The sequence below is a fragment of the Panthera leo genome, chromosome D3 (genome assembly GCF_018350215.1).
Source record: "Panthera leo isolate Ple1 chromosome D3, P.leo_Ple1_pat1.1, whole genome shotgun sequence".
Taxonomy (NCBI): Eukaryota; Metazoa; Chordata; class Mammalia; order Carnivora; family Felidae; genus Panthera; species Panthera leo.
In genome coordinates this window covers 49,017,139-49,038,146 of record NC_056690.1, presented here as the reverse complement: position 1 = coordinate 49,038,146, position 21,008 = coordinate 49,017,139, and the positions used below count along the sequence as shown (strand labels likewise).

The 21,008-nt window shown below is 43.5% G+C and overlaps 1 protein-coding gene across 3 annotated transcripts in view; it reads left to right on the top strand.

Moving 5' to 3' along the window:
• The window catches only part of KCTD1 (potassium channel tetramerization domain containing 1), a 93,207-nt gene that overhangs the window by 11,987 nt on the left and 60,212 nt on the right, over positions 1 to 21,008 (top strand). The window contains exon 1 of one of the 3 annotated variants that reach the window (XM_042909617.1): positions 8,278 to 8,536. The exons of the other annotated variants lie outside the window; for them this stretch is intronic. Coding sequence (XP_042765551.1) covers positions 8,426 to 8,536 — 111 coding nt within the window. The 5' untranslated portion in view covers positions 8,278 to 8,425. Of the gene's footprint in view, positions 1 to 8,277; positions 8,537 to 21,008 lie in introns of those variants that run through there. 3 annotated transcript variants of the gene reach the window in all.

Below are 21,008 nucleotides of genomic sequence, written 5' to 3'. Positions count from 1 at the left end.
TTCATGTGTTAGTTTTTTATAATTAGTGGTAGGATCTTCATAAAACTGGTGATTTCACTGTTTTCTGGATCATTTTATAAGGGGAAGGAGAAATGATCAAATGATCTCTCCTCTGCTTTTCTTTAAGCTTTAACCAACTGAGCCACCCAGGCGCCCCTAGAATCTCTGCTTTAAATTCATAGTCTGCTGATTCCAAAATTCTTACCAACTGTTCAAGGCTTTTTCCACTTGCTTTTTCTTTTTCTTTTTCTTTTTCTTTTTTTTTTTTACACTTACAAAGAGGATCATGAGATCATAGATCCTTTCCCTCTGTTTAACTGTCATCTCAAGTGATATGGTTTGGAACCACCTGTGGGGATATGAATGATCTAAGAAGAGAAAAGTCAAGGTGAGGGAGCATGCTATACAGAAAAACTCTCAAAATCAAATTTATTTATAAAAGCATTTATTGAGCACTTACTGTTTGCAAGGTGGGAATTTGGAGGTAAGGAATAACTTAGAAATAGTTAAGAGAAGATACTGGAGAACTAGAAAGGCAATACCTAGGTAAAGTCAAAAGGAGGACTAGTTGATGAGGAAGAGGGTCTGGCCTTAATGACTATTCACAAGTAAACCCTGGAGAGTAAATCGTGTGTCTTACTATCTAAGAAGTGGGACTGAAGGTGGCCTAACCAAACTGAAAGCCTGAACATTTAAATCTTAAAAATCTATAAGGAGAATATGAACACTTGGAGAAAATAAAATCTTGTCAAAATGTAAGCCTTTTCTTTGCTATCACATTGAGACCTCTTATGAAAGCCTTAGTACATGGCTAAATTTTAGATGTCCCAGCACAAAGGAAAGGTGCCACGTTTTGCCATGCATCAGCCCCTCCAAATGTTCACCCAGTTGTTCAAGCATGTATTTTAAGGTTGAGTATTCCAGCAGTAACCCAAAGAAATTCAGAACTGATACTTTGCCACAGTTTGCTTTTCATGACAACTTTTGCTGTCACTAGAAGCCTGGTTCCTTTGGTGCCCGGCATTATTTCTTTCACATCTCGGGGACTGTGGGACCACACTGTGAATAGCGTTATACTAAGGTGCACGTGAATTGTGCTTTATTGTTTGCGAAGGGCACTTCGTTCTAAGGAAGCTGTATACGGCTTCGAGTGGGTACAGTGTCGAGTGGGTACAGGGTTAGATAGATGGTGGGGACACAGATAAAGTCCTTGTATTTGGAGGACTCACTCGTAGTCTTGTGGAGGAGGTAGACAAGGAACATGAAGAATAAACCCCAGTTGTGGGTTATGTCCTGTGATTCTCTGTGTACACACGCAAGCTGACAGGAGAGGATAGGAACGGTCATTGTGCCCATTCTGGAAATGAGAGAAACCCTTAGAGAACTTAGGCAGTTTCTCAAGTTCACCTCCCAACAGAGGAGCAAAGTTAAAGTTCTGTTTCCAACTCTAGGTATAGGCCTCTTCTACAATGGTACTTTTTTAGCCTTAATTTTTTTAATGTTTATTTTTGAGAGAGAGAGTATGAGCAGGGGAAGGGCAGAGAGAGAGTGACACAGAGAATCCCCAGTAGGCTCCAGGCTCTGAGCTGTCAGCAAAGAGCCCAACGCGGGGCTCGAACTCACCAGCAGTGAGATCATGACCTGAGCCGAAGTCGGACGCTTAACTGACTGAGCCACCCGGGCGCCCCTGAAAACTAAAAGAATCTTAATGTGATTTTGTGCTTTTGGAGTTGCAGGAAAATAAAAGGGAACATTCTGGATTAGGGTGAAATGGAATGGCTCAGTCTTCCAAATGTCAGCACACACTCTAGATATCTAGACAGTGGCCGAAAGCTGTAGTTGGATGATTGACTTGGGGATCTTCTGAGGAGCCCTTTGTGAAGCGGTGGAGGGCCGGCGGCTGCTCATCAGGTCTGATGCTCACTGGGGGCAGGGCGCAGGCTCTGTGACCTCCTTCACTGTTCTCTGTGGAGGTTGACTTGCCCCCCAAGGCCTTCAGTCTTTCCCACTTCACTCAGAGCACTTAATTAAAAGAAAAAGTGAGCCCAGTTCTGATGCAGAGTTATGACTAGTAAAAAGAACCAATAAAAATGACTATAAAGGGCCTGACAAATACAAAATGTTTAATAATACTAAGGCGCTTTATGGAGCAAGGGTTTACCTCTTGGCACAGGATGACAGGCGTTCCTGCAGAGGCTTTTCCCTTGCTGCTGCTCTTGGCAGGCAGTTCTTGCCCGGCTGGAACAGGCGAGGGAGACGGGTTCTGTCAGCCTGGGGTCACCTGACTTCTTACTGCAAGAAGATCGCAGGGAAGTGACAGCCCGCTGACATGTGGCCCTTTTGTTGGTGACAACAGATAACATGAGGGATAAAGGACACTTAGGTGACCCAGGAGCAAAAAGGAAAACAAGGAAGGGACACAGAAAAAAAAAAAAAGAGGGAAGGGCTAAGGAACCTGCAGTCTTACAGGAAGTTTGGGGCAGAGCTAACATTCTCTATCAGTTCCAGTTAGACTTACCAAAGAATAGACCAAGTTAGAGTTAGGAGAATAACTATCCTGAATGGCCTTGGGAAAGTTATTTAGTTTCTCAACTGTTAGAGGGGCACTACTGTTGTAAGTAGTAAAAGCCCATAGTATATGCTCAATAACTGATAACTTTGCTTAAAAAAATTCTGTTGGTTAGAGATTATTGGAAAAGTAGAAGGATGGCAATAATTTACAGCTGATCCTCGATATTCTCTTAATTTTTAATTTTTTGAAGATTTCATTTTTTAAGTAATCTCTATGCCCATTGTGGGGCTTGAACTTACAACCTGAGGGTCAAGAGTCATATGCTCTACCAACTGAGTCCGCTAGGTGCCCCCTCAATATTCTCTTTTAAAGCTAAGACAGAGGATCCAAAAAAAATCACAAAGTATTTATAAACACAGGTGAAAGGATGCAAACACGCAAAAAACCCAGTTGGAGAACCCACATCTGTGCTAAGAATAAAATAATGATCATCAAAATCATAAAAATGAATCATAAAAACTATAAAGTTCAGAGAGAGATAGATACTAAATTCTAGATATCCCTGTTTGAGCCAGTGTGTAACTCACTAAAATGTAAAAATAAAATTAAACTTTCAAGCTTTTATTCTCTCTTCATTTATATCATGAAGAAGATAATTTAAATATACTTTGTATAATATGTTTAAAGGATTAATTTTGGACTAACTTTTAAGTAGGTTTTAAACAGCAAAGTTGAAATGAGTTGTAAGTATTGGCAATATGTCTTCTGTATTGAATACAGTTATCCATTTCATTAAAAAATACACCATTTGCACCATTTGATTTTTCCTAATTATAAGCATTGAATTTATAGAAACTGATCTTTTTTTAAAAAGTTTTTTTAAATGTTTATTTTTGAAAGAGAGAGAGAAAGACAGCAGCAGTGGGGGAGGTGCAGAGAGAGAGGGAGACACAGAATCTGAAGCAGGCTCCAGGCTCTGGGCTATCAGCACAGAGCCTGACATGGGGCTCGAACCCACAAACTCTGAGATCATGACCTGAACCCAAGTTGTATGCTTAACCAACTGAGCCACCCAGGAGTCCCAGAAACTGATCTCTTTGAGAGGTTTATTTTATTTTTAGAGGGAGAGCGCGCATGAGCAGGGCAGAGGGGCACAGAAAGAGAGAGAGACAGGGAGAGACAGAGAGAATTTTAAGTAGGCTCCGTGCCCAGCATGGAATCTGACTTGGGGCTCAATCCCGCGACTAGGAGATCATAACCTGAACTGAAATCAAGGGTCCGACGCTCAACTGACTGAGCCACCCAGATGCCCCGAAACTGATCTCTTTTTATTTATAATTTTCACACCAGTAAAGCATATTCTAAGTTTGTTTGGATAAACAAGCATCGTAATTCTCTAGAATATATAACTAGGCGGCGCCTGAGTGGCTCATTCAATTGAGCCTCTGACTCTGACTCTTGATTTCGGCTCAGGTCATGATCACAGGTCATGATCACGGCTCAGGTCACTCACAGTATGTGAGTTTGAGACCCACGTTGGACTGTGAGCTGACAATAGGGAGTCTGCTTGGGACTCTCTCCCACTCTCTGCCTCCCCTGCTCCTGCTCTCTCTCTCTCTCTCTCTCTTTCAAAATAAGTAAATACATAAAATTTTTTAAATGCTGCATTAAATGTTTTTTTAAAAAAGAGTATATAACTAGGATCTTTTAAACTTTTATCATTGAAAATAATACATATGACCAGATGATAAATTGCAGGGTTTTGTTTTTTTTTTAATAGCTTAAAAAACGTTCTCACGGCCGCTTGACAACCAGAAAACATCTCCTCCAGATGCAATAAAGAATATGAAACTTTCTGGCAATGTATTACATAGAACAGTGGCACTCTTTGTGTTAAAGTGCTAATTTGAGAGAGATTATGTCATTCTCTTAACTCTCTTTTCCTGCTTGACAAATAAAATCCTTGCTCAACTGACATAAATCATGAAATAATTCACATTTTACTCTGAATTTAGTTTAGGAATGAAGTCAGTAAATACTGTCCACATCATGAAGTATGTGTTAGATAATTAGCCTTCAGACCATTGCTTACTATCAGGCCAGTCGTCTCATTCCTGAGGAATTTGTTGCCATGTTTGAACAGCTAATGTATATGAATAGCACGTTACTGTAAATACACAGTTACTCAGTGCACATTATCCCATCTAATCCTCATGACGGTGGTATAGCTAGAGAGATTCATGGCCTGCCCCAGGAAGGACAGGCAGTAAATGGCAAACCCAGGACTGTATTCCAAGCGTCTCACTCGTCCATTTATTCAGCACATATTTATGGAGCACCTACTATGTGCTGATCACGGACAACCCAGTAAAGAGCAAGACAGAAGGTTGGTCTCATTTTTCATGGGCTTGACCTTCAAGTGGGAGTGACATCAAAACTAACGAAACTATCATGAATATAAACTGAAGTGACTGGGCAGCTACTGTCTCCCTCTGATGGGTCCCCTGCCCCCCATCCACTGGGTTGCTCCCATACAGAAGCAGGCCACACATACCGGGCACTTGTGCGAACCTAATTGTAGGTGCGGCTCTGCGTGAACCCAGGGCAGATGGAGCTGTGACTGGCCGCGCCCACACTTCCAGATAAAGATGCTCACTGTTGGATGAGCCACATCAGACTTCAGGTTTCCCTAGTGAACTGTCAGGGGAAGGACAATGAACTATAGCACAGGTGTGGTCCTGTTAGTATGGTCCATTTCCTAAGAACTCAGAGTGGATAACGCCTCTGACCACCTCAGCCTATTAGGTAGGATGAGGAAATGGAGGCCCAGGGAGATTGAACAGCAGACTCTGGTCTCGAGTCAGGCATTAGTCCTGATTTATTTATTTTTAAAAATGTTTTTATTTATTTTGAGACAGAGAGACAGAGAGAGAGAGAGAGTGCGTGAGCATGGGAGGCAGATAGAGAAGGAAATACAGAATCCAAAGCAGGGTCCAGGCTCTGAGCTGTCAGCGCAGAGCTGAACGCGGGCTCAAACCCACAAACCGCGAGATCATGACCTGAGCTGAAGTCAGACGTTCAACTGACCTAGCTACCCAGGTGCCCCAGTCCTGATTTATAGGCTCAGAATCTCTTTCCTGGTGGACAAAGCCCCTTCTCCTCACTTGCTGTAACCTTTATGACATGATTGCTTCAGACTTTACTCAGTTCATACTGACGCTGGACATGGCTCTCCCATGTCACCCAGTGCAGCATCAGCTGCTGAGGGACTGAGGTCTCTCTTCCCCGGGCTACACACTCCCCCAGACTGCCTCTCAGAATAGGTCTGTTGGAAAATCTGCTTTTCTCCCCATCCTGCAAAAGAAAGCACCTAAGGTATCACTAATATTTCAAAAGAAAATATTAACACAAGTGGGCACTTGCCTGTGAAACCCTTAGTCCATACTTGTGGTGCTGAAGAATCCTGGGATTAGCACCTGAGAACGAGAGATGAGCTGGCCCAGCCGCTGGTTAAACTAAACCGTATCCTAACCTCACTGGCCGTTAATCAGCTAACTCACCTAAACCAATTTACGAGAAGCCCTTCCTAATAAGACAGCTATTACAGGAACCCCTGGTCAGGTGACCCTTGGAATCCCTTCTCTCTCCTTCCTGTGATTGCACCCTTGCAAAAATACCTGCAAATCAAATCTTTACAAATCAGATGTTTGCAAATTAGATTGCAGTTTAAATGCATCGAGGGAAATTTTGTTTTAGAGCCTTCATTTCTCCTTGATGTGAATTCCAACATCGGGTCGGGCTGTTTAGACATACCTTGGTGTAGGGATAGTGCCTGTCGCCATTTCTGCTTTGGGGATTTATATTTTAAGGATGTGTGGATATATCTTTTTTACAATATCCAACCTAATGTGATGTATAAAGTCCTATATCTGACTTAATGTATTTCAACCTGCGTTTGAAATTTTCTAATTAGTTTTGGGTTATTTTATCTCTTATTTGCCATATGCAGAGTAGCCCTTCAAAAAATAATGGCTGAATATTTTTAAGAGTGAGAGTTAATATTTTCATGATTTTTTTATTTGTTTTACTCTTTAAATAAGGTCCTTTCCTGGAACATTGTCTCATTTGCTCCCTGCTTTATTCCCAATGCCTGGTACAGTGGTTGGCATGTTCTACGTACTCAAAAATACTCATAGAAATGAATAAAGATATTTTATGCTAACATTTTAAGGTTAATTGATAATCTTTGCCCTCTTAGCTTTGAGCAGAAAGGATTTAAATGTTTCACCTTCATTTGAAAAAATGAAGACAAATTCTTTAGCTGTGAAGGTTAGAAACAGAAAGTTCCTCCAATAGCACATTAAAAAACCACCTTTCCTTAAACATTTGTTGCACACCTACTGTGTGCCTTCCACTGTGCTCTGAGGATCAGATAGCTAAGACAGTGCCCCTGAAGGTTAAGTCATGTTCTTTTGCTATGTTCCAAATTTAATTTGCCCTCTTGTATTGACTTCTTAGCACATTACGGGAATCACATACACCCAAATGAATCATGAGCCCGACAGTGCTGGCCTCACCGATGTGTGGGTCTAGCTGGCACTGTTGTGCTCTGTGGGGACGAGGGAGGGACAGCTTTAGGATGGACTTTGCTGAGGTCACCAAACCTGGACGTTGGCCTCTTCTTCCGTGCTTCTGGTCTGGACCAGCGTCTTTCACCTCTGCACTTCTGGCCTACTCAGGTTGTCTTTTCTTTCCTTTTTTTCCTTTCCCCATCTCCCTCTTGTCCCCTCTGCCTCTCCCTGGCTCAACCTCCAACCCCATAACAGATAAGAGAAACTCTTTTACAAAGGCACATAGTTGATTTCACAGAATCATGTCATCTACTGTGGCATTTGCTCACATTATAAAGATGACAGTAGCAAACTGAGAATTTCTTAATGGAACTCCAACTTCAGGGAGTCAGTGTTACAGTTCGGGTTTAGGGAGAAGAGTTGCATTCACTTGCTTCTGTGTCTGTCTGGCCAGCTACCTTGGGTTTTTTGGTTATTTACTCTCCTTTTGGTTTCCTAGTGTTAATTCTATTAATATTAGAATGTGTCATATACTGTATTAGGAAATACCAACGATCATTGTCGTTAGCCTGATTTTACTTTTATAAGATTTGCTCATGGGCTCCAGATGCTTTTTTTGAGTGTTCTCAGCTACAGAATATAAAACCAGCCCTCTCAAGGTTATTTAATATCATTTGGGAATTTTTATCTGTTCCGGTTTTAGGTACAACCTCCTTGGGTTTTATTTTCTTTCAAATTTAAAGAATGATCTTAGAGGATCAAGTACAGTTAATAAAAAGATACAAACCTACCTGTCTGTTTTAACTTTTTCTTAGTACTGTTTTTCCACTGGTCTGTTACTCTTGGTTCTTCTTTGGGCTTTACTCTTTGTTTTCACTTCAAGGGGGCGCAGAGAGAACAGAGAAGGGAAGGAGAGACATGGTAGAGAGGAAAGTGCTTCACAAAGGCCTTGAGGCAGGAAAGAGCATGGAACATTCCAGAATATTCTGGGACTGAAAGGAAATCTATGGGCTTTGACCATAGAGGGCTTTGAGATGGGGAGGGGTGAGAGAGAAAGCTGAAGTGTTCTTGGCAAGGACCTTATGTGTCTGGGCCGTGTTAAAGGTTTCAGACCTCATCTTATGTCTGGGCAATTATGGAAGGGTTTTACGCAAAGGAGGACAGGGTCCAACTTTTTTTTTTTTTTTTTTAACAAGTTCTCTTCAATCGAGATGTGGACCATGGATTGCAGAGGAAATAGAACAAGGGTGGACAGAGGTGATGGTGCCTAAGAGCTAAAATAGTAGTAGTAGGGGGTGGAGAGAAGCAGTAGATGATATTTGACAGGTAGAATCCACAGGGCATGGAGACTGATGGAGGGCCGGGGAACAGAAGGAGTTCCGGTAATGGACCAGGCTACCAGTGGTGCTATATCAGAAGAGGGCCCACAGCAGGAGGAGCCCTGGGGAATAGGGTGAGTTCTGCTTTGGAGATGTTGAGTTTGAGAGGCTCATGGAAATGTTGGATAAGTGGGTAGGTACCAGATCTGGCAAAAGTCTAGGCCGGGGGGCAAAACTTCCAAGTTCGTCAGTTTACAGATGATAATTGAAGCCATTGGAGTGGGTTGTTTTGCTTAAAAAGAAATCTAGTGGGACAAAAGACAAGAGCCTCAAGACAGTCAAATATTCACCGGCAGAGCAGAGAAGGAATGGGTTGCTGGCATAGAGCCACAAGGCTGTATCAGGAGCCAAGGGAGCCGGTGACTTTGTTAGTGTAGCTGTGATTTCAAGTACGATGGGGCTCTGGCTTCTCTACTGGGAGGCTGTCTCTGCAGAGCAGTTTTATGGGTGGTGAGCAGAAGCCCTGCTGGAGTGATGGGAGGGCGGGTGAGAGGCCAGGGGAGGGAAACAGCCCCTGCTTTCAGGTCTGACTGTCCAGGAGAGGGAGGGAGCAGGAGAGTCAGGGCTGGAGATCTGCTGGCAGACTTCAGATTTTGCATGTTTTTAAGATGGGAGAGACCCAAACATGTTTACATGCTGATGGGAAGGAGTCCACAGAGAGCAAGACGAATGACGGGGTGGCAGGATCCAGGATCCGCAGGATGGGTGGAGGGGCTGGCTGCCTTTCAGTTGTTTCGTTAATACTTCCATGTGCTTTTCTAAAATCCCCGACAGAAGAGACTGACCTAGGGAAGACTGCTGGGGAACTGTAGCCTCCCTTCCGCTCCCCCGCCCCCAGCCCTTAGAGCCCCTTCCTCCTGCAGTGTGCTCCCTGGGGGGTGTGGATTCCTGGTGAGTTAAGGGTTCCAGCTTTCCACCTAAAGGGCAGTCCTCACTCACTTCCCCTTTAGGAGGAGAACTTGGACATCCTTTATCCTTTGTATTTGAATAGAGTAATTGATAAAGCGGAGGATCAAGTTCAAGATAGAGCCCCATTTTATTGAAAGGAAAGCTTCACAAAATAGGAACACTGTATGAAAATGTTTCTCAGACCAGGGAGGCACTGTAGGAGTTGCATTCTGTACGGCCAGTGTGCTGGGTCTCGAGTTTCTTGGAATTCAGATAGGCTCTCCTTAGCATCACTTTAACTGATTTTAAGTACTGTGCACGTATGCAGAGACAGACAAGTTTTAGACTCCGGTCTGAGTTGGGCCTGAATAAAGTAGGTGCCCAAAGGAAAAGACTTTATTTGCTGGCTTTTTCTGAGGGGCGGGGGGAGAATTACTATTATTTGCCAGCAGTGTAATTTTTAAACTTATTTTTCTTAATTATTGAGCTTTATTTACTAGAGCCGTTTTAGGTTCCCAGCAAAATTAAGCAGAAAATCCAGAAAGTGCCCATCGGTACACCCTGTCCCCAAGAAGCGTAGCCTCCCTGACTGTCAGCCTCCTGTATCACAGTGATGCATTGTTATAATTGATGACCCTGCAGTGGTACCTTCTTAGCACCCAAACCCCACGGTTTACACTTGTGCACATTCTATGGGTTTTGGCAAATGTCCAAGGACATGTATCCACTCTTGTGGTATCACACAGAGTAGCCTCACGGCTCTAAAAATCCTGTGCTGCACCTGTTCATCTCTCCCTCCCCTCCATTTATGTATTTGTTTGTTGGCTTGCAGTAATCCTTTTCCACATACACGTAAAAAATTTGTTTTCTAGTCTCTCCTTTCTGAAGATCTTGATAGAACCCTAATAATAGCTTTGTTTTGGTTTGAATACTTTTGTACACAACAGAAAAATTCAACCACTGACCTGGAATTTGAACTTTAAAGCAATAAGGCATCTAATTGCAGCTTTTTTCTTCTCTCTGTAAGTATTCCCTCCTCCGCACCGCCCCCCCCCCCCCCAACACTTCTGTAGTTAACATTTCAACAGAAGCTGTTTTTTTTCTTTTCTACTTTGAGGGAGTGATGGAGGAGAGGGCAGACCTGCCCTTGACCCTCCCCTCCCAGCTCACTGTGCAGGGCAGTCAGCTGAGCGCGTGTTCTTTGTATTCCTATTTGGCCCCCCCTGGGCGTTGCAGAGTACCTAAAGAGCCTAGAAGGAGAAACTGTGGCTCTTAGAGGTGCTGACAACAGTGTTCTCAGCAGGGACTTTAAAAGAAAGAGGGAGAAAGGTACTTTGGAGATTAAGGGGTTAAAACATTAGCATTCTGGGCTCTGCTGTTTACTCATTGCTGCTTTGTACAGAAAATACGTTGCTTTAAAGCCTAGGAAAACTGGCAGTTGTAAATTCTGCTGTTTGAAAGTTGTTGGGAAAGATCCCCATGCGTGCATGGTGGTTTGGATTGAATATACCAATTCTTCAGCCCCCTGCCCATCAGCTTTCCTCACGCATACTCTTCCCCATTTACCAAGCCTTTATCCCGCGTCTCCTTTCCAACATGTCTCTGGATGTCTTGAGGGAGACAGTAGGAAAGCAGGCATCCCTTTTCAGACTTACTCTGCACCATTGTCCTGACCTTTTTCTCATTTCGCCAGTACTCATATTTACCTAGTATTTTTCTGTTGACTATTTTACACTCATCCCAAGTGATAGTCGCCAGGAAATCACAGGTTTGATGTGCTGTCTATATTTTCTAATACTGTACTTACTAAAACACACTTGTAAGTATTTAGAAACAAAATAGTCATCCCGGTACCACCTGAAATAATCCTGCATCTCCACTGGGATGCGTGTCCCGCTGTTTGCTGTGTGGAACACCAATGTAGACCACAGCCTCACAGAGCTGGAAGGGAAGTCCCTAGGTTTCCTGAAGCTCGTGAATTGAGGCCCAGGGAGGTTTGTTGTACATTCGAGACCCCATTTCCTTCCTTCCTGGGTACCCAGAAATGTCAAGGCAGGATGCTCCCTTGCTGGTCTCTTACAAGTTTTTTATGCATTCTTGGATTTTCTTTTTCCCCACCCAGAGGTAAATGCTGGTAAAGATGGGTCCCCTGCCTGCAGGATTGTGTAACCTGAGGGCTGCACCCTGGGGATGGGGGCTTAGAGAGATCTAAATAATTTGCATATCTCTCCATCACTCTCACAGCAGGTCCTGTGTATGCCCTGGAAGCATGCTGTCCCCAGCCTGGCAAGGTCCAGGCCCTTCTGGAGTTTACATTGGGGGGCAGGAGGGGGGGAATGAATGAGAGGAACAAAACAGGGAAATAGGTAACAACAAGGAGATGTCATATAGTAGTAAGTATTCTGCAGAAAATGGAAACACAGGGACCTGACAGGTGATTTTGGGAGAGTGGGGCTGCTTAGGTGTGGCCTTTAGGAAAAGAAACCTTAGGGCATGAAGGGGCCCAGCCTGGGAAGAACAGTCCAGGCAGAGGGAGCAGCTCATACAAAAGTTTTAGAAAATCTTTGGAAATCCCAAGTCCATTCAGTTTAACCCTGGGGTGCAGAGAAAGGAATGAGGTGGTTGGTTGGACCACACCGAGGGCGATGGGGAGTTAGGACACATCACACTTGGCAATCCTATCCCAGAATTTAGCCCTGGCATGAAGCAGATCACAGAGCAGAGCATACCGGACCCAGTGCATTGTTACAGTTTGCCTGAGGCCTGAAACAGGTTACTTTTATTCTCTTAACTACATTTCACCTGTGAGGCAGCAATAATACTAGCAAGGGGAATGTGTACCACACCTAGCACAGTCCTGGGGTGCTGAAGGTATCTTCCTCCTAACCCCTAAGGCCTTCGTAGAAGGTCTTACCAGTAAAGAGAGTTCCATTATCAGGAATAAGCCAAATTAAAAAAAAAAAAAAAATTTTTAATGTTTATTTTTGAGAGAGAGACAGAGCATGAGCAGAGGAGGGGCAGAGAGAGAGAGACAGACAAACAGAATCTGAGGCAGGCTCCAGGCTCTGAGCTGTCAGCACAGAGCCCGATGTGGGGCTCAAACCCACAAGCAGCGAGATCATGACCTGAGCCAAAGTCGGACACTCAACCCACTGAGCCACCCTGGCGCCCCAGTGAGCCAAAAATTTTTAAGTTGGTGTTTGGATAATTCTGCCCTTTGCTGGACTCATCAAAGGAAGGTGCTGGAGACTGGTTACTGGTATTGGCTGGGTTTTCTAGGAGAAAGATTTTAGGGAAATGAACCCTTGATATTTAGCATTCTTTCCAGAGGACCTTTTTGGGTGCAGTTTATCCCGGTAGTGAGATCAAGGCATCGTGTCACAAGAGAAGTAAAAGTTGCAGCTCGAACAAATACCCCTGGAAGGGCATTTGTGGTTTTGTGCCTTCGGATTTTTTCTTTTTCTTTTTTTAAAATACTTATTTTTGGAGACAGAGAGAGAGAGAGAGAGAGTGCACAAGCAGGGGAGGGGCAGAGAGGGGGCGGGCGCAGCGGATCGGAAGCGGGCTCTGGGCTGACAGCAGTGAGCCTGATGCAGGGCTCAAAATCACGAACTGTTAGATCATGACCTGAGCTGAAGTTGGATGCTCAACTGACTGAGCCACCCAGACACCCCTAGATTTTTTTCTAATTTAAAAATGTTTTATAATTAACACATATGCATGTTAAAATTTTTAAATAGACCATTAAAAGGGACTTTTCCCTCCTATTTCTGACTCCCAGTTCCATTTTCCTCCCTAGAGACAACCGCTATTACATTTTCTGATGAATTCTTTTGGATTCAGACATTTAATATGCATATTCAAATGAATTTCATGCATCCCATATGATTTTTGGAAGGCAGAGTTTTCTTAAATGTTTGGGTATATGGTATGTGCTCCAAGGTTTGGTAAGACTAGGAGAGTATATAGGGATAAGGTGGGATATCATGGGGATACTGATCCCTGGATGTGAGTGAATTTGGGGGCTCACAGCACAAATCACTGCTAAGGGAAAAAAATAAAAATCATATATTCTATTAAGCGTAGCTAATTCTGTCTGTAGGGACAGAATGTTTTGGAAATAAAATGGGACCTTGAATATTCTCGTTTTGTGTACTTGAGGGGATTCTTTTGAAGTCTTTTCTTCTCTCTATGAAGCCTGAAAGTGATTGGGTTGTTTGTGGGCACCTTCTTCTTGGTGTGCCTGGTAGGCATTTGTGGCCACGAGTGAGAGTGGGCACTCACGGTCCTGGAGCTGTCCCCCATCAGCAAGCAGGGCCCCCTGATGGAAAGCTGGCAGTTGCTGCCAGCGAGGTCCAGCATCCTGCTCGAGTTGTTAGAGTGGGCTCCTCACCTCCAGGTAGGTTCCTGAGTGCACCTCCTGGAGGGGCAGGGGCAGGGTACCCAACAAGGTGGTCTCGGGACATTTGCATTAGAACCCCTAGGTCACAGCTGAGGAGCCCCTGAGTTAACACCTCCCTACCCCACCCCTGAGCCACTGCTGCAGCCCCCAAATCCCGTTGGTTCAGTGTTCCTGGACTGCAGACTGCAGTCTGTTCTCTTCTTGGAGCCACTGGTACTGGCTGGGTTTTCTGGTGAGTGTGTCCAGACCGTGGGACCCAGGAGTGGTTCTGAATGGCGCCAGCCAGCATTCGACCACCTTAATCCTTGCAACACAAATTGCATTTTCCAATTTGCAAGAAGCTACTAGAAGCTTTCCTTAAGTGAGCAGAGAAGAATTCACAGTAGATTAAAGGAGGCTCTCCACCACTGTTTTTCTAAACTCAAAAACTGTGTTAAACAATAAGATTTTTCACAAAACCATGCAAAGCTTGCCTTAAGGTTATGATTTTTCTGATTTCAACGTCCTTTCACAGATATTTAACCCTTGCAACAACCGTTGAGATAGTAACTTTATTATCCATATTTTATGGATGAAGCAGTTGAGTCTTGTAATACGCAGATCCATGGCAAGTTCAAGCAGAAAGTCAGTCATTGTCAAGGGGCACCTGGGTGGCTCAGTCAGGTAAGCGCCTGACTTCGGCTCAGGGCATGATCTCACAGTTCGTGGGTTCGAGCCCCGTGTCGGGTTCTGTGCTGACAGCTCAGAGCCTAGAGCCTGCTTCGGATTCTGTGTCTCCCTGTCTCTCTGCCCCTCCCACCTCCCCCCCCCCCCCCCACCTGCTCATGCTCCCTCGCTCCCTCTCTCGAAAATAAAAATAAACATTGTGCACAGCTGACTTTCCCCAAAGTAAGTGAGGGGAAGGAAACAGCAGTTCTGCAGTAATAGGTGTCCAAAAACTTGAGTTCCCACTCAGGTAAGTTTAGGGCTCAATGCCATCGGTTGGAAGCCCAGATGAAGAAACCTGTTTAACTTGGTGTTTCTCGAATTTATTTGATCATTAACTTGCCACCTTCCCCCACTCGGTAATATTTCTCACAATATTTTAGGAACACAAGTCTACGGCAGTATCAGGAAGAAATGTGATTTTTGAGGGGCTTTAAAAAAAGATACCCCTCTGTAAGGTTACTTGTACTCTTAAAAAGAATTTTCGCTCTAATACAGAAACTGCAAAAGTTACCGACATGGCTGTCAGCCACTAATGCTATTTGCAAATTCATGGAGCCGTATACACGGCCCTGCGGGAGATGCTTAAAATCTGCTTTAGGTCTTGGCCATTCACTGGCATTGTGACTTGGCCAAATTAGTTAACCTCTATGAACCCGTTTCTCTCTCTGAAAACGAGGTTATATTAATTCTTTGTGGTCATGGCAGAGATTAAATGAGATGACTCACGTCAAGCACTTGGCACAGAGTCTGGCACACAGTAAGCACTCAGAAAATACGTTTATTATTAGTTCACGAACTCCACGCAGATTTGCTTTTCAGCAGACTTTGGTGGACTCTGTCTTGGGGATAGACGTCCTCGAGATTTGATTAATGAGAAACTTGAAACTTGGCTGAAGTGTCCAATCCTAATGTAACTGGAGAAAAAAAGATGGGCCCTATTGTATTAGTTTCCTGGGGCGGCCAATAGCAAAGTACCGAAAACCAAGTGGTTTAAGCAATGCAAATTTATTGTCTCACAGCCCCAGAGGCCAGAAGTCCAAGATCAAGGTGTCCGCGGTTCGGTCCGTTCTGGGGGCTGTGAGGGAGTATCCGTTCCGTGCCTGTCCTTGCTCCTGAACGCTCTTCGGCCATCTTTGGCATTCCTTGGCTTGTAGACCCATCACCCTGATCTCTGCCACCATGCCCACATAGCATCCTCCCTGTGCGCAAGTCTCTCCTGTTGATAAGGACGCCATTTGTATTGGGTTAAGGCCCTCTCTACTCCCTTCCAACCTCATCTTAACCAGTTATACGTGCAGCCAACGATCGTCTCCAAATAAAGTCATGTTCTGGGGTACTGGAGGTTAGGACTTCAACCAATGAGTATTTGGGGGACACAACTCAACCCACAATAGTGATAAAGTAAATCAATCCAAATGAAAACATGCAAGAGAAAAGAGACTTGGTTAAACATCCAGTTGTAAAATTTTGTGCTTGTTTTTTTTTTCTTGGAACTACTTTTTTTCCCCCAGTCACTTTTATGGAGATAATTTACATACAACAAAATGAATCAATTTTAGGTGTAGAGTACAGTGAGTTTTGACAAGCGTGTATACCTATGTATCCACCACCCCGATCAAGATCTAGATAATTTCCATCATCTTAGAAAGTTTCCTCCTGCCACTCCCCAGTCACCCCCTTCCCCGTCACCACCTTCACCCCCAGCTTCAGCCCATAGGCAGGTACTGGTCTGCACCCTCCCACTATAGATGAGTTGTAATGTATCTTCACTAGCATTTCAAACAAGTGAATACATATACTAGTTATATAGCATATGTATTCTTATGTCTGCTTTTATTATCTTTTTAAATTTATTTCACTTTTTTAAAAAGTTTATTTGTTTTGAGACATATTTGAGAGAGACAGAGACAAGCACAAGTGAGGGAGGGGCAGAGAGAGGGAGAGAGAGAGAATCCCAAGCAGGCTCCGCACTGCCAGCACAGAGCCTAGAGTGGGGCTGGAACTCATGAAGCCATGAGATCATGACCTAAGCTGAAACCAAGAGTCGGACGCCTAACCGACTGAGCCATCCAGGAGCCCCTGTGTGTGTCTGCTTTTAAAGTGAACCATTAATCCACAGGAATCTAGTATAGAAGTTTTCAGTATTATAAATCCAGCTCTTAAAATCCTATAGCTAGATGGAGTACAATTTTGATATATCTTTTATACTATTTTTTAGAGTTTATTTATTGTGAGAGAAAGAGAGCAAGAGAGAGAGGGAGGAGTGAGGGGGACAGAACAGGCTCTGTGCTGACAGCAGAGAGCCCCACGTGGAGCTCAGATTCACAAACCGTGAGGTTCTATAACCTGTGCTGAAGTCAGATGCTCAACCGACTAAGCCACCCAGGCACCCCGATAGATCTTTTTTAAAAAAAACAATTATTTCCTTACTATGCCTATAGCCCTATATTAGATACCTCATATCCTCATGAAATCCTGAGATCAGGTTTGTGAGGTAAGTATTCTTTTCACCACTTAATAAAAGAGGCAAGTTTCTTTGGGTATTTAAGTCGTTGATTACTGCTACCTGGAAAATGGGTTTCGCTGAGGGAAGGTGAACTTTTGCCAAGATGAGAGGTTTAGAAGACTGGAGTTTGCCTATAAAAATGGCATTTTTGGTGAAGTGTTGCAAGGTCATTATAAAGATTAGATGAGATAGTGCATTTCAAGAGTTGAATGTGACTGGGGCCCGGCACAACAGAAGGGCCCCCAAGACGTTACCTGTCATTGCTATCATTAGCAGACTCAGAGACTGTCGCAGCTGAAGCCCCTGGGTGATAATCCAGGCCCAAGCTCATCCCCCTTCCAGGTTCTGGGTGGCCCAGCCTCCTCTAGGGAGAGTGGCCCTGGCCCCTTCCTCCACTGCCTCCCCAGCACACTGCCACACTAACGTATAAGCTCTCCTCTGAAAAGAAGAAGGTCCCACGGGAACTAGTGTGGGCACTCTTCTGAAAGAGTTCAGCCTCCTCACCTTATGGCGGGAGAAGGTTTAACAACCTGGGGCAGCAGGCGTGTGCGGGAACACTCAAATCCAGCTTTCCAAACTCCCAGCCTTTGGGAAATTAAAACAAGGGAGATGCCAGCCCGACGCCGAGATGTTTTCATGTCGTGCCAGTTCGAAGTGGGGACTATTTTCACCATCTCAATATTTCCAGTGGCAGCCAGGCAGGACTGACGGTTTACAGGCATAAATTGAAAGGTAACCACCTTGCAGTTTCATGTTTGGGACACACTGAAAACATTTTAGAGCTAAAATATGGAATGGGCAGGCACTACCTTTCCAGTCATTAGTTTTCTCTTGTTTTCGTTCTAATTTGTCATTATTTTTCTCATCCCGTATCCTTCATAACACTTTTGAAATACGTGTTAAGGTCAGTTAGTGTCTGTTGACATCCACCCCAAACTAAATCTCCAAATTATCTTCATATAGATCTTGAAGAGGTAGTCATTTTAGCCTAAGTGGCAATTAAAAAGCAAGAATTATAGTTAATAACCTCATGGGGGGGAGGTACCTGAGGTCTTCTGTTTGGGAATCTTAACAAATGCTATTCATCATCAATAATTGAGGTGGGATATCATCTGACTTCCATTTAGTTTTACAAGGTGACACAGGATTCCAGGTCTCTCTGGGGAGGTGACAAAAAGAAAATAGCTGGGCACATACATGCATTGAACCCGTGCTTTCCAGCTACTCCTCAGCGGGGCCCTGAGCAAGCCTCTGAGTCTCCCTTGAGCCTCAGTTTCCCTTTTTGGGGAAATAATCACAAACCAGTTCTTTTCCAGCCCTGAGTTCATCTGTTATTCATTATCAAAATATTAATGTGCAAATTCTGTTTTAGAGCTGCTAACTCAAATACGATCCTGTGTTGTGGGATTAACATTAATTTAGTTAAGTGTATTGTCAGATTTGACACGGAGGACATATTCATGCTAATTAGGACAGGTACAGTGAATAAGCTCCTGTTAGAGCTGTCTCATTAAGACTGAATTGAATTGATTTTGATGCTTTCTTACAGATTTTTAAATTAAGAGTAACAAACGACCGCAATTGGTTCCGAAAGTGTAGGCTTTTTACCTAGAATTACTATAGTCCCTTTCCGCAATTATTTTTTACATTTCAAATATGCTAATTCCTTGCCACCTCCTATCTTTGTCTTTATTATCATCCAACTAAATTACATTAGTGCAGCTGAATATTGCTTAATATAGATTTAGAGAAGTGGTAATCACTGCTTAATTTCTTTAACATTTTAATTTCCATATACCAACTATATGAAACAGGATATCAAGTACATTATTAGTAGATAAAATAATTCCAGGGATGGGATTTATTTTTGAGTCTTAGTTTGTATAAATGGTTGAGTGAATATTATTAATACTCAAATCATCTTCTCCAAGTGATAATAGGCCAGGAAGGTAAGTGCCTTTATTCTTGATTTCAGTTGATTACCGTTTAGTTTAGGATTTCCCTTAGAAGGCCAGTACATTTTCAAATGTAAAGATTTAGAACTCATTTAGTTTGTTTCAATAAAAAACACTTTTCCAAGGAATGCTAGACTGACCTAGAAACAGGGAGCTAACATTTTTGTGTCAGTCACACACCAGAGTCTTTTCTGGCTTATTTGTCATATTTCAGAACTACAGAAAGGAGGCATGTTTTGGATCTCGAGGGCACTTCCGCTCACGTGGGGATTCTTTAAGCAGTGGCCCTCCAAGGCCATCATCAGGCTCAGGACCTTCTGAAGATGTGTGGAAAGCAGTGACCGCGAGATTTAATGTAATGGCCAGGCACATTTTCGTTCACCCAGTGTCTTCATCAAGATAGACGCTGTACTTCAAGAAATTTGAGAAGACCGTAAAAGCAGGACAGAAGGGAATTACTACTTATTTATTCTTGGTGGTCAGCGATACCAAAAGTTCTTTGATACACATTATGCGTTTCAGATAATGTGTATTATCTTTGCTAAGTTCCAGTTTCGGGATGTTTGTGCAGCCCTGCATAACACATAGTATAAAGTAGGCTGGGATTTCACAGCAAGTTGACAACCAGTGGACAATAGAGAACAAATAAGAATGGTTATATAAACAACTTATATGTAGACCTGTATTTTGTAAGTATACCTTAGAAATAATCATGAAATCCTTTAAAGACTGTTTTTAATGTGTATTCATTTTTGACAGAGACAGATAGAGCATGAGTGGGAGAGGGGCAGAGAGAGAGGGAGACCCAGAATTCGAAGCAGGCTCCAGGCTCCCAGCTGTCAGCACAGAGCCCGACGCGGGGCCCGAACTCATGGACTGCGAGATGATGACCTGAGCCAAAGTCGGATGCTCAACCGACTGAGCCACTCAGGCGCCCCATTCATGAAATCCTTTGAAACTAACAATCATCTTTTATAAAATCTTTAAAACCATTATTAGGAATAGTAGCTTGCTATTTATTTATTTATTCATTCATTCATTCATTCATTCATTCATTCATTCATTCCAGGAACAAGGTAAATGCTTTTTATAACTTTCTACTCTTTATGTGAATTACAGATTTTTTTCACAGTAATCACGAAAGGTGTTGTTAATACTATCTTAAAGACGGAGAAACCGAGGGTTCCCTCGGTGGCTCAAGCATCTGACTCGTCATTTCAGCCCAGGTCATGATCTCACTGTTCGTGAGTTTGAGTCTTGTGTCGGGCTCTGTGCTGACAGTGCGGAGCCGGCTTGGGATTCTCTCTCCCCCTTTCTCTGCCTGTCTCTTGCTTACATTCACCCATGTGTACTCTCTCTCTCTCAAAATAAATAAATATTTTAAAAATGTAGGGACTGAGGCATAGAGGGTTAAATCACACAGCAGGCATGTGGTGGACTGAAACCCAGCACGCTGGCCCTGGAGCTCACGATTCCATTCTGCCTCCGTATACCATTGCTAAAGTGCTAGTAATATTCTTCCAAATAGAATTTATAAAGAGCGGCTGTCAAATTGTTAAGATTATACCATAAAATATTTTACTTCACTTAAAAACAGTATTACTTTTATTACAGAATAAATGTCCACCTAAGTTATTCTTAACGTCTCTCCTGGTCTCTGTGCTGAAGTGACATGTGGCTGTATTGGTGCATTGTGTTACTTGAAGGGTTCTGCCTGTTCCAGCCCCGGGTTAGCTTTCTGTTGTCTTCCCTTCTGCTCCCTATTCTCTCTAAGAAGGTGGTTTCTAAAACTTTAGATGGTTATTGGAGACAAGAGAGAAATCGTGTGGAGGAAGGTGGAAGATGGAGGGGGCTTTCTATACCCACCTTTTGCATTCTCTTCTGGAGTTCACTGTCACATTCTTCAGCAAATGTTTATTGAGTGCCTACCGAATGCCACGCTCTAGCTGCTGGAGACTAGGATGCAGTGAACAGAACACCGTTCTGGTCCTCGCCAGCCTGCAGTCTGGTTGATTTCCAGGGGTAGTTCTGAACGTATTTCATTTGTGAAAAGCACTTCACCCGGTTTGCTGCGGTTTGACGCTCTT